The sequence below is a fragment of the Dermacentor andersoni genome, chromosome 9 (assembly GCF_023375885.2).
Source record: "Dermacentor andersoni chromosome 9, qqDerAnde1_hic_scaffold, whole genome shotgun sequence".
NCBI classification, from domain to species: domain Eukaryota; kingdom Metazoa; phylum Arthropoda; class Arachnida; order Ixodida; family Ixodidae; genus Dermacentor; species Dermacentor andersoni.
The window spans coordinates 64463215-64481003 of NC_092822.1; the positions used below are offsets into that span (position 1 = coordinate 64463215).

The 17789-nt window shown below is 48.8% G+C and overlaps 1 protein-coding gene across 3 annotated transcripts in view; it reads right to left on the reverse strand.

Annotated features, from left to right (window-relative positions):
• The window catches only part of AdamTS-A (ADAM metallopeptidase with thrombospondin type 1 motif A), a 379851-nt gene extending 373627 nt beyond the window's left edge, over positions 1-6224 (reverse strand). For all 3 annotated transcript variants that reach the window (XM_055069149.1, XM_055069148.1, XM_050175991.2), the window contains exon 1: positions 5087-6224. In XM_055069149.1, coding sequence (XP_054925124.1) covers positions 5087-5198 — 112 coding nt within the window. In that variant the 5' untranslated portion in view covers positions 5199-6224. The remainder of the gene's footprint in view (positions 1-5086) is intronic.
• Positions 6225-17789: the final 11565 nt, after the last annotated feature.

The window sequence follows — 17789 nt, forward strand, 5'->3', positions numbered from 1 at the left end:
ACTGCAGCAAAAGGGGTGCGGGAGGGGAGACGCACGGACAGGCAGACGGGCATCCCCCAAAGCACCGTTGCGCATCGCAGACGCCTATGACCGGGACAGCCCCCCACCCACTCCCACCCCCCGTTTGCGAGGGTTTCGCGGGCTGCATACGGCACGGGGCCGTTACGGCGGCTCGGAGTACAGAAAATGTCAGCGCCGAGGTTTTCTTATAATGGGGTGGTCAGACGGGCGCACTTCTGATCGCGATCGAGCCCGATTTGGATCGAATTTCTCGCTCGCGACTGGATGCTTTTGCGAAAGCTGCGGGTGGGAGCCAATAGCGGTCGAGAACTTCGATCCGGATCGGGTTCGATCGCGATCGGAAGTGCGCCCGCGTGACAACCATTGCAAGATCCGGCGCTTAGCGTAGAGAAAAAAAAAAATAATAAAGCGACGACAAAAATGGCACTTTGCTAGTGCTAGCGGATTGTTTGTTCTTAATTATCGTGTTCCGACGAAGCCCAGACAGCCTTCCACATAGTAGTGTAGCGCAGATTTTTTTTTTTTTTTCTCGGCATTTCAGCGGTGGAGACGCTGGGGGGAGGGGGAAGGGGCGAGGGAGCATGTGTTGCCGCGTGTCGTTCGGATGCCAGGCATCCAGATGCACGGCAATTTCGTTGAGGTCGAGACACGTGCCCTGTGTACTTCGCCATTATGGTCCTAGCCACGTGCGTAAGACATGTACGCAACCGTTTTGTTTTGTGAGCTTTAAATCATGGTGAGCAACGAATCTGTTTAGCGGGTATTAAACTTGGGAACACTTCACCAACTTCACTTGAAAACAGCAAGTCTGACATCCTTCAAATCTATGCTTCGCACTTACGCACCAACTAGTAGGACTGAAGAGTTTATAAAATTTTAACGTCAATTTGCGTATGCAGTATCTAAAAAGAAACACTACCTTCGACATTTTCCATTAGTCTAAATGTAACTAACTACCAGAATGCTGGGGGTTTGCGTGCCCAAACCACGATTTGGTTACGAGGCGCGCCGGATTAATTTCAACCACCCGCGGTTTCTTTACGCTGTTTGCCCCACGGTCAGGTTGTCGATGTCTCCAGAAGCAAGCGTTTTTACGAAGGAACTTCACTGCCTCGGCTCTATCCCTTCGGCCTTGCGATTCCCGTCATTACACGTTATACAAACGCACGGCGGGCGATAAGATTGATAAGCGCGCATTCACTGTCGTAATGCGATGGAAGGCGAGTAACCAGACCACACGCGCGCAGAATATATCGGCGCATGCGCACGTAGAGATCCTCATTAGATAGCGCTTGCGCGGCTGATCCGGCTGACACGACTGGAGCCGATTAAAAAGAAAAAACGGTAATTTATGGAGGTTTACTTCGTCAAGCTGCACACGCGTCTAAAGAGGCGCCGACTCGATGGGAACTCCAGATTAATTATGACCGCTCGGGGTTTTATTCTTTTTATTTGTTATCTTATTTTTATTATTCAATTTTCCCCCCTTTTTTTTCGGCGTTGCGGTGCAGATCTCGGTACACCGGTTTCGATTCACTCTGCCGCCGTTGTCAAGGAGACGGGGGTCGAACCCGCGGCCCTGTGCATCCCGAGTGCATAACTATAACATGATTTTGGCTTCTAGCGCGAAGTGAAACACGGACACAGAAAGGAGCAGACAGGACGAGCGCTAACTCTCAACTAAATTTTTATTAAAACGAAGAACATATATATGTGTGATTGCAAAAACCGTAGCAAAAGAAGATGACAAGGTAAAAGCATCAGTTTAACATATCAGGGGGTATCGAAGTCAAAGAACAAAAATTACTTCAGATTAGTACACGTATTGCGAAGGTACTGAAATTCGCAATCTGACAGAGACAACGAAGCATGACTGACGCAAGTGTCTCCTAATCTTTTTATGTGGAATGCCTCGATAATATGTGTCCGTGTTTCACTTCGCGCTAGAAGCCAAAATCATGTTACCGTACCAATTCGCCCAACTGTCTATCCTTTTGCATAACTATAAGGCACAAAAAAAAAGATGACAACGTTTGCAACGGCGAAAACATTTCGACCCGTATATTTGATTGCCAAAGGAGACAAAACTTCGTAAATGTCATTTATACGCCGCATTTACTCGTATAGCTGGATCAATAGGCACATTTGCAACATCAGACATTCAAGAGGCCATGCGCACGTGCGTGAAGTTGGTGCTCCACATCACAGAACGACTTCGTTTCTTCTTTTTTTTTTTCATTGATATCCGCCTCGTACTACATCCGACACGGTGGAATAACTTTTCCGCATTACTAGCCACCATCGAAAATCGCGGCGCGTGATTAAAGGTATACAAAATTGAACGCTAAGGAAACTACTTTTTGTAACTTTTCCTGATGCTTTTACGTTGTCAAGTATTACGTAATTAGTAAGTTTGTCCATCGGTATTTTTTTTATATATATATATATATTGTCGTTATTTCCTGTTATAATTTTCACTGAGATGTAGCGACGTGTTTTGTTTCATAATTTTTAATGCACTTTTGTAACTATCTCGTGCAACGACTGCCCTCTAATGTATTGTGACCTTGACGGTATTTTAAGTAAAGAAATTTTCGTTCGAGAATCTGAGGATATCGAGGATCTCAAAAAAAATTAATTGTACGCCTTCCGGACTCTTTCTGCGTTGCGCTATTTCAACATCTAGCAAACAAAATGCGGCCATCAAACTTACAACACGAAGTGATTGAGCCAGGTACATTCGCTTCAGAGTTCTCACGGGCAGCCCATTCTGAAATGCAGGTCAATCTAAACAGTGTTTACCAAAAACAAAAACAAACAAAAAAGCAGGCGGAAACGTGAACTATACTCGGCAAGGAAACCAGCTGCGTCAGTAAACGTCAGGGTGGAGGGGAGTCCCCTTATCAACTTGCCCGAACGCTTGACGAGATTTAAAAAAAAAAAGGCAAACAAACGAACAATCTGTCCTCGGCGGAAACAACTGCCATATAGCGCACAGAAAGATCCGAGGCTGTGCCAGTTGTGATGGGCGATCGAAGCCGTGTGCGTGTCAGCGTACTACAGCACATGTGCAGCACGGCGCCAGTCTGCCGGTAGCAGACTGAGCTTCGCTCGAACGCGACAGGAAGGTACATTTTTGTGTGTGTGTGTGTGTGGACCGGTCAAAGCGAGCAGAACCAAGTGAAAAGAACGTAACAAATCGCGCGGGACCAACCAGGCTATGCAGACCACCGAATTAACAAGACAGACGGCGGCAGAGCAGACGACACAGGCGAGGCCAATAGGAGGGCCTTCTAATGCATCGCGCGTTCGCGTAGCAGCCATCACGCAACTCGCCGAGTTACGGGTATATACTCTTCAAAAAAAAGTTTACACCCTTTGGATGGTATATATTTGCCACAGCTATAATCGTCATCTGTCTTTGCTTGCGTTTCCTTTCTTGAAAGCGCTGCGCTCGCTACTTTCCTGCCGAGAATGCTCTGTCAGGCTGATAACTCGCATGCCGTTCGTGACTTGGAAGTACGGGGCTCGCAGCATTAATGAAAGGAAATGCGGGCAAGACAGATGACGAATCATAGTAAGGTTCGTTACAGCGCAACCCAAGATAAGGACAAAAGAAGGTATGAAACGACGACACGGCGCTGACTCTCAACCAATATTTTATTGAAGATATGTCGAACATATATATATATATATATATATAGGTGCCAGTTGATGACCATGACATGCACGAGACACAGAGATGCATCGAGGCAACTGTGACAAACTGATGCATAATTAAAATTGGCGTAGGTAACCCAGTTCCTTGTCATGAAGAGTGATAGACGGTTCGCTGATACACGCTTTGTCCTTAATCGTTATATTGGGAGCCTCGGCGATTTCCCTTGCGACAACCGCACGACTTGCAATGCTCCGGGAGATGAAGTGGCGCAACCCCTTGAAGAGATAGCTTATGCTCCCGAAGTCGAACATTCACACATCGCTTCGTTTGTCCCACGTGCTTTCTACCCCAAGATAATAGAATGGCATACACAACCTGCTTAGCACAAGTGATCTACCTGTTCACATCATCAATGCACTGTCAAACATGTGAACAGGTACCGTACATCACTTGTGCTAAGCAGGTTGTGCATGCCATTCCATTATCTTGTGGTACCTTCTTTTGTCCTTGTCTTGTGTTGCGCTGTAACGAGCCTTACTATGAATCCCAACCAACTGGCCCAACTTGCCGTTTTGATGCAGATGACGATTAACGTTGAGTGGAAAATATAAACCCCAAAGGGTGTAAACTTTTTTTTTTTTTAGAGTGAAGAGTACCTAAAACAGCAAAGTTCTGACCACCTAGAGTGGTAGTATACGGGTGCGCGAGCCACGAAGGAATGAATGAAACCTTACATAAAATGAACTCTGGCGCCCGCAGAAGCCGTCCAACATTAACTTCTGCCACCTTCACTGTCTGCTATTGGAGATCGGCAGAAATCGTGTTCTTGGCGAGCGCAGAAAAAGTGAGAAGGGCGTCAACTTTGCAACCGAAAATGGGGAATCTGCACCGACGAACCTCGGCATGCGAGCCGCGGCCAGGCCGTCCCAGACGGGAACGCAACACGGACGGCGCGCCGCGGCAGACACACAGACGTTCTTCGGCCCGAAAACCGCGACGCCACCCACCGCTACTGGCAAGCCGACGTGACGGCTCGTCAATCACCGCTCGATGCAGCAGCCAGGCGAACGGCGGCCCGGTACTACCTCGAGCGCGTATGCGTACAAAGCCATCCCGCTTCTCGACGACGACCTTTCCTCGCAAAAAAGAGCGCTCGTCGACGCAAGAAAACTTTCTCCCCTGGAACAACAGCGGGCCACGTCGAGGCCGTCCCGCCGCCGCTGCAAGCAGCAGCAGCAGCAAGCACGTTCATTCGCTCGTCCTCTCCTGCCTGACGGCCCCGAAAATAGTCGAAGTGCAACAGGCGAGGCACGAGACGCGCGCGGCCTGCTCGACGGACTGCGCGAGGCATCGCCCCGGAGAAGCACGGGGAGTAAAAAAGAAAAGCGGTCTGCTCTCACGTACCTGACAGCAGACGCTGCTCGGCGACCGCCTCCGGACCGGGCCAACAGCAGCACGCCACGAAGCAGACGAAAAGGAGTGCGGTCAGCGACATGCCGACCGGCCGCGACAACATCGCGTCGCCGCCGCCGCCACCACCACCACTGCCGCCGCTGGAAATCCACGGCACCACGACGGTTTCTCAGGCGTCGAGTACACGGCACTTATCCGGCAGCGCGGCCACGCTCACGCCGGCGACAGACCGCATGGTCGTCGTCCCCTTGGGCTGGCACCCGGCGCGTACAAACACAGCTGACTCTTCCCGGTGCAGACGACGCACGAGTGAGAACGACCAACGACGGGAGGCAGGTCCCGATATACCCGACGATGATGATAGTTGGCGGCAGGCCGGCGCAACGCCTCTGCTGAAGAGCTCAGACACGTGAAAACGGGTAGTGAGCACACGTCGTGGCGGCGACCGGAGCACTGGAAAAGGTATTCACTACCGCTGCTGCTTTAGCCTGCTAGTGCGGTCAGACGCTGCCGTCGTCGCTGCCGCCGCCGGGCATCGAAGTTGCTACACCGCCGCTCCTCGAGGTACCTCACCCCGTAGTGAACCTCGCCGCCAACTCGCTCGCTCCCCGCTCTCTCTGTCGCCCACACTCTTCTTTTTTGCCTCGTTCTGTCTATCTTTTCTTTTGCTTGTTTTGTGGATGCGCTCTTCAGGATAGAGCGGGAGAACTGGTAGGACTAGAAGCGCCCTCTCTGCTCTGTTTTCGCAAGTAACGCGCTTCGAGCCCTCTGTCGGAAGGCTTGCTGGACACATTCCACTCTCGGGGCTCTTTCACTGTAATGAAATTCAACAGAACGCAGCAAAGAAAGGGGGATAAAATAAACCATGGTGCAATGACACCGTGGCTTGCTCGAGGTAGTAAAACGCGTCGGGAACTGAGACAGCTGCACTGCTTTTACTAAGCGTTATCCAAGATAATAATACCGTGGCAAACTGCATGTGCGGCAGCTTCGCACGGCCTCCAAGATGGAAGCGCGTCCAGTGCGGTGTGTCACTGTCTCAAAGGCCATGTTGTTGGCGTACTACGATTCCTGCGTCTGCTGTCGGATAAGAGGAGTGCGCATGTTTAAATGCATGGAAAAAGCTGAATTAATTCTGCTGCATTGGATTCATAACGACAGGGGCGTGTGTGCCAACTCACAAACACTGAGTGTGCTATTCCGCGCAAGCCCTGACATGAACATCACTTCCCACCCACCCCACCCCGCAACCTAATAATAATAATAATAATAATAATAATAATAACATGGGTGTGATCAGTCACAAATATTACAGATGAAGTCTTCCTCGATTTTATTGACCTATTAACGTCACAGGGTTACTTCAACTGCTGCACGGAGTAGTGAAAACCGTGAAACACTATTAGGTGATTCACTTATTGGCCTGCGCTTGTAATGTGATCGGTAATCACCAGTCGCTGTCGCCACTGTTATTTAGCTGGCCGACTATGAGCCTGTACGGTTGTTTCGAACTCGACTAGAAAGCACAAGCTTCGTTTATTCCCTTACTGCCAGCGACCTTTGGTAGATGGGAGTATGGCATCTTTGTATTAGTAAAGATTGTTTGGGAGAAGGCTTCTTTTTTCTTTTTCTATTTATTTATTTTTTGACAAAATAATATTGTTCTACTTGTAGCTTTAGTGCCAACGAAGCGATCGCTTATAGACTGCGCATGGGGGAATGGTAACGTGTGCAAAGAAATGTAACAGTGATTTCAATCAATGCATAAACGACGACAATCAGACAGAAGGTGCGCTATCGTCTCTTTGCTCCCGCAAACTTCACAATCTGGACTTGTGGTCATTCCGATGAGGTAAGAATACGCATTGGTAAAAGCTACACCAAGCCACAGGCGACGGAAGAGAGTTACCTCCCGTCAGGGAGGGCAATGTGGAAGGCGGAGCTTCACATCAGGATCCAGGAAGCAAAGACGCTGGTTTTTAATGTCTGCCGAATTCCACTGGGCCAACGTGAGCTCGCGAGTAAGCGCACGGTGTTAAGAACGGCCCACTGAGGTGCAAGTTTTGCCAGCCAGTTGCGACAGCGGCGTCAACTTTTCTTGGAAAGCCACCGTTACGCTCTAGCCTCGGCGCCGTTGTGACTAAACGCGATCGGCGGACCAGCTATTGTTACTGAACCCACCACCGCCGACCTCATCTGCTATGAGAGGTGGAATTGCCGAGGGAACGTCTCCGGAGGCCCCTTACCACGCGCCGTTCAAGACGCAAGACAATGGACAACCGGCGGCCGCGCTGCGGGGAATCGGATGTGCCGTTCCTGACGTCAGCTCCGAGTTCTGCGAAGGCCGTCTGACGTCGGTTGGGGACCGTGAACCTCGCGCAAAGAGGTGTGTGTGTAAGCCCTCGTCTACGGTGCCTGATAGAACGTTTCCCTCACCTTGGGATCGAGGGAGGACCGAGTGTTTATAAACCGCTATTGTGCGGCTGCTCAGTGTACTTTCTCTCGCAGTCATGCTAGGCTGATGAACTGCCACGTCCTGATGTAGATACTGTAAATAAACCCATATTCCTCGTTCTCGATGAGAAGCAGTCCTTCCCTTCAACAACGTCCTCAGCGTGGATAAGTTGGACGACGGCATGGGCCAGCTAACATCTAATTCATGCCCAACTCCAATCTTGACAACTGGTTACGAACGATGGGATTGACCCCCCAATCCTCACAGCGGAGCTTTCCCGCGGCGTCTGTTATTGACCACGGGGTTAGCGACGCAATCGACACTGGTGTGTGAAGATCGGGCGGCTGCGTCTGCTTGCTCGTTTCCAAGGATACCACAATGACTTGTCAACCATTGGAATAAGATGTCACGTCCTTTCTCTACTGCCCGATGGTAAATTGCACGTGTGTCCGCGTCAAGTCGTTCGTGGGATCCACGGCGTAATGCAGAGAGCAAACTCTGAAGGGCGGCCTTGGAATCGTAGAAGACGGACCATTTCTGGGGCGTTTCTTGATCGATCAATTGAATCGCTGCACGCAGTGCTGCAAGTTCGACAGCCGTCGTTGATGGCAAGTGCAATATTCTGAATTTCGTCACTGTAGATTTTGCTGGGACAAATACTGCAGCTGCTGAAATGTAGTGCATGACCGACCCATCGGTGTAAACATGTAAGCGGTCACTGTGGACATCATGTAATAGCAGTAATGCGGCCTGCTTCAGTGCTGCCTGCTTCAATGCTGCTGAGCGCATTCGTGCCTTCTTCTTGATGCCTGGAATGATAAGGCATACTCGAGGTGAATGCAGAGACCACGTTGGCAACGAAGGCCATGCTGCTGGAACGTGATTCGGTGGCAGCGATGCTCCGTGAGTAGTCACGATACGGCTGAAACTCGTATGCGGCCTAGTTGTGGCCAGGCAAGCAAGATGGTGAAAGGGCTTCCTTGCGGCGTGTCGAATGTGCAGTCTTAGAGCGTCGACTGCAATCTATGTTGCTACAGGGTGGTCACGTGCTATGGCGATCGTGGCTGCTGTGGGTGCACACTTATAGCGAGGCCGAGGTACGTCCGCACAACTTGGCCTTGTATACTCTGTAGTGTACGAAGGTTCGTTTTACTGGTGCTTCCCAGCGCGGGCAGGCTGTATCTTAGCAAGCCCATAAATAATGCATGGTACAGCTGTAGCATCGATTGCACAGATGCGCCCCAAGACTTTTCGCCGACAAATTTGAATACATGGGCTATTTCAGTCAACCTCTTTTTTCATATATAACATATGTGGCGTACAAGACAGATCAAGGTCGATCATGATTACAAGTAACCGGTGCTTTGTTTTGTAAGCAATTACTTGTCCATTTATGCGTATAACATACGGAGTCGTCGTTTCGCGTGTAAATGCGACTAATCGGCACTTTTCTGAGGAGAGTTCTAGATCTTTCGCACGCATGTAAGAAGTCGTTTGTGTGATCGCCTTCTGCAGCCTTGCTCGTATCTGTGGACGTGCGACGTCTGACGCCCAGATGCAGATATGACCTGCATAGATGGATATGTGGACCGTCTTTGGAAATGATCCAACTAGACCCAACACTGCCACGCTGATGAGCGCGGGGCTTAAGAGGAAGCTTTAGCTCGGGTGCTCCTATCTAAATACATGTAAAAGGAGAATTCGTTTTTCTCGGCAGCCACTGCACCAAATTTGACGAGGTTTGTTGCATTTAAAAGACAAACTTAAAATCTAGTGACTGTTGGTTTTGAATTTTTGAGTTAGGCCGTTAATATTTTATTAAAAATTGGCAAAAATCGAAAATTTTCAAAAAACGAAACTATAAAGTTTACAACTCTGTAACTCAACCACTAAAAATGATCATACAATTCTGTGAATTGCATCTAGTAGTACATCTAAAGCGGACAAAATTGATATTTTACACATGAATATAAAAAAATTTTATCACAGGGAAATACAACTTTTGCAAAACCGTTGTAACCAACGTAACAAATTCACGTAAGATGTAAAATGACAAATTGAATTTGTCCGCTTTGAATGATCTAATGGATGCCGTTTACAGAACAGCGATATCAGTTCCTGATGCAGAGCTATGAATTTGTAAACTTCGTGCTTCTATTTTTTTCAAACTGTGAAATATTTGAAAATCGTTTTAAGAACATTCAAGCCCTAAATCGGAATTCCGCTTCCAACAGTCACTAGAATTTAACTTTCTCTTTCAAATGCAACAAATTTCATCAAAATCGGTCCAGGGGTTATCTCATAAAAACGTTTTTGCGTTTTACATGTATTTGAATAGGCCGCGTCGGAGTTGGGCCCGAGCCACGGAGTAAGACATATAGGAGGTGAAACTCCCGTCAGCGCGAGCGAGCGCGGGCGACCAGATAACGTCACAATTGTTGCATGCGCCGACGCTACCCTATGCAGTGGCGGCACCATGCGGCGCGTCGTAGAAGCCGCAGCGAAAAAAAAAAAAAAAAAACAGCAGCGCCCGGCAGGCGGCTCGGCGGCTCCGGCAGCTCCGGCGCTCACTCCGGCGGCGCCCGCTCAAAGCAGACGACAAGCAGACGACACGGGTATTTGCTTCAGCGGGCACGCCGTAATCGAACTGCGTAGGTGCGCGCACTCAAGAAAACTGTTTTGTTGTGTGCCCATAAAAAAAAGCAACAGGTGTGGCAAACTTCCGCTAATCTTCCTCTTATCGCCAAGCAGCTAGGGCAACTAGATTTCGCGAGTCTTAAAAAAAAGAAAAGGAACGGAAACACATGCACGGTGGCATCCTTCCTACGCGCACCCCTGTGAGCACTAGAGCGAGAAACAAGCGGTCGCCTTTGAGCGATTAGGAACGAGATAGCCATCAGTTTCGCAAGCGCAAAAAGCCGAAAACCGCCCGCCACGGAGCAAGATAGCCCTGGCTACAACCAGAAGCTACGTATCATCTTATAGCTGTCATGGAAAGCGCGTTTTATTTTTTACTGTGCTCAAATGTCTGAAGCTTAGCAGCAGTTGCTCTTCGGGCTACAAGCGGTAAAGAAGCGCGCGAGAGTGCCCTCAGTAGAAGTCAGGCGCGCGCGGCCGAACGGGAGCAACACGCTCGACCGGTTGCCCTGGCAACCGAAACGGCGGTAATTTCTTCCCATGCCGCCAGGTGCCGCCAGCATGAAAATATATCCGCGGGCTTGTGACCTTTTCTGGTCGCCGCGAACAGCGGAGTTTCCACTCCTAAATATTTCTTGCTCCGTGGCCCGAGCTAAAGCTTCCTCTTAACACTCCGCCTTTCAGCACACCTTTACCGTTTAGATGGTGGGATGTCATTCCCTCCTCGGCAAGCACGAAGGATCTATCCTCCAAAAAGCTTTGAATCCAGCGCAGCCCACGGCCACCAAGCATCGATGACTGCTTGGTGTGCTACATTATCATATGCGCCTTTGACATCAAGAAACATCGCCACCGTTAATCGTTTCATGCTCTGTTGATGTTGAATAGATGTGTTGCACGTTATCGATTGATGACCGACCTCGCCGGAAGCCCGCCATTGCATTTGGGTATACCTCATTATGCTCTACTTACCATTCAAGGCGCGTCAACATCATCCTTTCTATTAGTTCCCCAACACAACTGGCGAGAGAGATGGGATGGTACGATGACAAGCCTAATGGAGATTTAGAGCTTTTAAGTAAAGATACCAGGTGGCTGACCTTCCACTCACAAGGAATCAATCCTTCGCGCCAGGATTCCTTGTATCTCTCCAAGAGTACACTGTGGGCTTTTTGGCCAAGGTTTCGAAGTGCCTTGTATGCGACTCCGTCGGGCCCAGGCAATGATGATTTCCTACAAGTCGCCAGCGCAGCTTCTAGCTCCTCCATAGAGAACATGAGATCCATGCAGGAGTACTTAGATGCCGCAAAATCATGTGATATTGGTACAGGTAGTGACGGCAAGCCAGCAATTCTTGCGCCGAAGCCCTCAACAACGTCGATCTCACGTTGTCCTTGATGCAATGAAAGAGACTTAAAAGGGTGGCGCTGTACGTTGCGGAGACGACTGTAGGCCATGCAGAGTTCTCCATATATGGGACAGAGGCTTACGAGGATCCAGAGGCTCGCAAAAGGATTTCGACTTTTGAGATTGTAACGTATCGATGCGGCGCTTGATTTTCTTTTGGATCCGCTTCGCCTCCCTCAGATCGCGAATAATTTTGGTGCGCCTATATCTTCTTTCTGCTCGTCGGCGAATCGCCCGAAGCCTTTCCAATTCACCTTCGTATATTCTGTATACGTTGGAGAAGGCCTAAAAGTGAACATAGCCTCTTTGCAGTGCAGTACGAATCTCATTCTCCGGGAATGACGGGTAGCCTTCTTTACATTCGTCTTCCACAAGTGAACTGAACTTCATCCAGTCTGTTCTGCGGAGGGCAGCAAATAGAGTCACTTCCATGGATTTCTATGTCTGAGAACCACTTTACATTGCTTCGAACACAACGAGACACCAAAGTCGAGTCCAGACAAATGCTGTAGGTCAGTCCCCATCAATATGTCGGGCTGCCGTCATTGAGACAACAAAGCTCTTTGTCCGAGGCAAATGCTACTAGTTTTCTTTCCTTGGAGTCCATCTTCAATATCCACCAGAGCGGGTGGTGTGCGTTAAAATCTCCACTGACATCTTACGCGAATGTACCGATTCCCTTTTTTAGTCATTTCCGAGTCTCGCGTCGACGAGCACTTTAGGATAAAGGGGTATTATTTTCATCATTCAAGGCGACAAAATGGAATTAGCCGACTGCTCGTTGGATTTCGCAACGACATACCTGCCTCTGCGATTGACGTAGCACCACATGACAAGAACGAATATATTTGCGCAACCACAGTGATTGCATCCAAAGTGTTTACCCTGATCGGCGTCTACTTGGAACCAGGATCACCTTTCGACGTGACAAGATTGGAAAACTTGTTGACAAACACTCAGTCTCCACATATTATTTGTGGCGATTTCAACGCACATAACGATATCTGGGGCAGTTCACATACATGTGCTCGGGGTGCCAAGCTGGCGAAGCTTTTAGCAAAATACAATATAGAGCCCTTGAACGACGGCAGCATAACATACCTGAAAAATCCGACGACTGTTAGCTGCATTGACGTCACATTCGTATCAAGTCAAGTGGCCCCTATGTTCGCATGGTGTACAGATTTCGAGACTCGGGGTAGTGATCACTACCCGATCCTAATCTCTGCCCTTCATTTTCGGACGTCGCCCAGAAAAGTGAAACTGAAGTCGGTAGACTGGGAAGCTTACACAGCAGCCGTAGACAAAGGAATCACAGCCTCGACTACGAATACAGAAATAATACCGACAATAGCTCATTGCCTCAAACAAAGTACCCGATCTGCCACTAAGCATTGTAATGTACCAACAAACGACGAGGAATTTGAAAGGTTATGTGCCATTCGAAGGCGTGCCGAAAGGAAGGCTCTACGTACTAAGAATATCGAAGACCTCAGAACTTGTCGAGGGGCACATATACGACGTTACCTCACAAAACTGGACCGAAAAAGGTGGAGGGACTTTTGTGGGACACTGGACATACGACAACCGCTGAGCAAAATCTGGCGAGTCGTCAGAGGCATTCGCAAGGAGCCGCAACAGCTTTATCCTTTTATCGCCCTCTCATTACATGAGCGCGCATCCCTGAAAGAGGTGGCAGAGCAGTACTGCAGGCTCCTTTCCAACGGGGCACAACCTTTGCGGCAAATCGCAAGTCGTCAGCCTAGTCCACCTCGAGCTACCCTTCCTGACTTAGAATTACCATTCACCATCGAAGAGCTCACGGCAGCAATCGGCGACGTAAACAAGCGATCATCACCTGGCCATGACGGCGTGAGTTATGAAGCGCTCGCAAATCTATGCCACACATCTCGCCTACGCCTTCTGGGGTACTACAACACCTCATGGATAACTGGGGAGGTTCCTACGGAATGGAAGCTTGCGAAAGTCATTCCTATATTGAAACCAGCGAAGCAGCCAACAAATTACGCCTCCTTCAGACCCATATCTCTGCTTAGCTGCGTAGGGAAGCTATTCGAAAAAATAATCTACAAACGACTAAATTGGTTCCTGGAAACTGCAAAAGTTTACCCGGAGGAAATAAATGGCTTCCGGCAAAATAGATCCGCAATTGATAATGTCATTGCCTTGGTCTCATCAATTGAAGAGGAATTGGTCTCTGGCAACATACCTACTGCATTATTCTTAGACATTAAGGCAGCATATGATTCGATCTATCATAAAGCAATACTTGACGCTTTGGAAACCCTTGGTCTTGGAGGACGGCTCTACGCATGGATTGAAGACTATCTTCAAGGACGCCAACTTTTCATGTGTACCCCGGATGGCCCCACGGCGCTTTATGCCGTCGAGAAGGGAGTGCCACAAGGAGCTGTGTTAAGCCCGGTATTATTTAATTTAGTCCTCATCCATCTGAAAAGAAACTTGCCCCCTGGCGTCAAAATCACACTGTATGCGGACGACATCTGCATTTGGAGTGCAGCACGTTTCCGCAGTACCACCCAACAACGCCTCCAGAGAGCGCTAGCAAATATATCGGCCTACCTAAATCCAAGGGGTCTGAAATTGTCCCCCGACAAAAGCGTTGCCATGGCTTTCACGCGGAGGTGTATGGAAAAATACCCACTAGTGTTGGGTGGTCGTGCCCTTCCATACGTCAAGACGCAAAGGTTTCTTGGAGTGACGATCGATAGGAACCTCACATGGTCGCCCCAAGTGAAAAAACTGAGTGAGAAGATTTCCTCGGCGTCGCATGTATTCCGATTTTTAGCCGGATCACAGTGGGGCAGCAACTGTAGATCCATGGTGCTCCTCCATAAGGCCTACGTCGACGGAACACTACGATATTACCTCCCGATCCTGCACAAAATATCTCCCACAAGCAAGAGAAAACTAGAGGCAGCACGAAACAACTGCCTTCGCGTATGTCTTGGCCTTCCGAAGGGGTCGTCCCGCTCAGGGACTGTAGCAGAAGCTGGATGCCTGCCTCTGGAAGTGCTATGTTCGCAGGAGACACTTCGGATACACCTCCGCCACGTCATTCATACAAAGACGCACTTTTTAAAGGATATTTCCAGAACCCGTGCTACATCTAGCTTTGGGCAGGCCGTCGGAAGCATATCTATTTCGATTCCTGCTCAGGCGTCACAAATTATGCCGCGAAACATTTCACCATGGACACTGTCCCCACTGGAAATCGTGCCATATATACCTGGAATCAGTGCGAAAAAGAAAATGCCTCAAGCAGAGACTTATCAGATAGCTTTAGAATATATGCACAAAGAATACGCAGCCGCAACGCACATTTTCACAGATGGCTCTACAACTCCACATCGTTCATCATGCGGACTTTTTGTTCCCTCTACAGGACAACGATTCTCGTTTCGTCTTGAGCGAGCGACATCATCTACTTCAGCGGAGCTATATGGCATTAAGGAGGCCCTTGTGTATGTACTTCGACAGCAACCGCCAAAGACATGGGTGATTTTCACAGACTCAAAAGCAGCCCTACAAAGTATGTGGAACATGCACAAGCGTTGCAATAATCAACCATCAGCATTTGACATTGCTTATCTTCACCACAGGGCTAAGATTGCTGGGCATTGCATAAAGTTTCAGTGGATACCTGGCCATGCCGGCATTTCGGGAAATGAAAGAGCGGACGAAGCTGCCAGAAATGGACTCCAATACCGCAAGTTCAAAAGAACATATTTTACAAAAGCCGACGCTTCAAACATGGCAAAAAAATATGCCTATCAAGAAAAAGACCGCATCTTGAATCTGCCGCTTCACCAAGATAACTTCCTACGTTACATTGACCCAGATATGAGACCAAAAATTCTACGACCACTTCCTCGACACTTAGAGACATTGTACCATCGTCTTCGACTGAACGTGGCATACACGAACAATTATCTGTACCGCATAGGATTAACCACTAACCCATACTGTGATAACTGTCGCAACTTAGAGACAATTGAGCACATATTACTAGAATGCCCCGCGTACCGCGACGAGAGACAATTTTTAGAGCACCAAATGGACATGATTTGCCACGAACCGTTAACGTTACCGAGCATCTTAGGTCCAATGCCCGGCCCTTCGAAACAGCGACGGGTTTTGGATTTATTTTTCAAATACCTGACAGAAATTGGTCAAATAGGAAAGCTTTAAAATTGCATCCTTCCTATACAAAAGCCTAAATTTACCCGCCATGTCACCTGTAAATATTAGTACCAGGTCCACTCGGACATTTCATATTTACTTTTATCCTTTTTTTCTCCCACTCTTTTCTGGAATCTTTTCATCCCATTCCCCATCCCTATACAGAGTAGCATGCCAGCGGTTATATACGCGCCGGCAAAATTCTCTGTTTTTCTAATAAAGAGCCCTCTCTCTCTCTCCACTGACAATCCAAGGGTCAGGTGTTGCGGATAACAAAGCACTCAATCGTTGCGTGTCAGAACAACTGGTTAGAGAAATATATTCAGCGACAAGAGTGAATGTAAGTTTCTTTGTTTTCGCAGTGAAACACACGTATTGGTCGTCGGCGTGAGGCAAAACTGAACGTAGCACGTAAGTGACTTCATACCGAACATTAACGGCGGCCTTGCTGAGGACACTACACGTCGTGAATGAGAAAGCTTCATAGCCCGACAGCCGGATTGTAGTTTTAAGGTTTTGTTGGCGGACGACGATGATGGGAAATTAGTTCGAGAAAATGAAAGGTCGAAAATCTGAAATTCTTTATCTGAGGCCTCGAGCATTCCACTGAAAAAGTGATGCTTCCTTGACCTCTTTACGGAACGACAGCGGTGAATGAGCCACGATGCTATTCAAGACTTGCAAGTACTGGATTCATTGCGTCCAGTACCTGCACTGCGCTGCGAGCATTCGAGGTGTTCAAGTTCGTCAGTAATGTACGCATAACATTCATAAGTGATCTCAACATGGCAAGCACCTGCAAGTCGTGGCCTCCTGTGCGGACTGCTACAGGGTCGGCTACGGGGACTGCTACAGGACCTGCTGCAGGGGCTGCTGCAGGGCCACTCATAGTTGGTGGACCAGTCGTGTCTCGTGCATCTTCGAGTTGTCGTGCCTTCGGTAGGGGTGGTCATGCTTCACTTGCATCAGCGATGGTGGGTGGCCCTCTCTCATCTGCGCTGTTAGTGCATTACGTCAGCGGTTGACGAGCAGTCTTCGCCAGATTGTGCACTTCTTTAGAACTATCAGTGTGTTTTCTCGACTTACGGTGCCGCGAACGTCGGCGTCTCACTTTAGTTGCGGCTTCTTTATGTGTCGAATGGTCTCTCGCCATCTGTCTCAAGGTCCTCTGTTTATTTTTCTTGAACGGGCCATCTTTCGAAGTCGCATCGTGTGCACCCTTGCAGTTGCAGCACTTGAAGTCCGTCGCACCACAAGTGTCAGAGCAATGTGACTCGGAACACCGTGGCCTGGGTTTTTACAGAGACCACTCACGTGTCCAATTCTCTGATAATTCCGAGTCTGTAGGGGCTTGGGCACGACAGCTCGTGCAGTATGACGAAAATGGCTGACCTTCACGTGCAATCGTAGGCAATCACCTTTGAAGGAAGGGCTTCACGCAAGCTGATTTACCAGTACACTCTAAAACAGTTGCACCCTTTGGCGTGTACATTTGCCACACAACAATAATCGTCATCTGTCCTGCTTGCGTTTCCTTTCTTGAAAACACTGCGCTCGTTACTTTCCTGTCGAGAATGCCCTGTCATGCTGATAACGCGCATGCCGTTCGTGACTTGAAAGTACCGGGCTCGCAGCGTTAAAGAAAGCAAATGCGGGCAAGACAGATGATGATTATCGTTGTGTGGCAAATGTACACCCCCACGGGTGCAACTGTTTTTAGAGTGTACGACGAGCTTGTCACAGATTGAGACATCGATATTGTAAACCACGCCTGCGGTGGTTTCCAAGCTCTGTAGAATGTGACAGCGCACTTTGATGTCATCTAGCTGCGTAATTTTCATCTCAATGCATCGAAGGCGCATCAGTTAGTAATATCGATAGCGAGGACGTTCTTGCGTTTATTAATTCTGACGTCTTTTATGTCGCCTGGAGCAAGGGCCGCCAGATAAACAGAGACGGCCTGTCTATTGA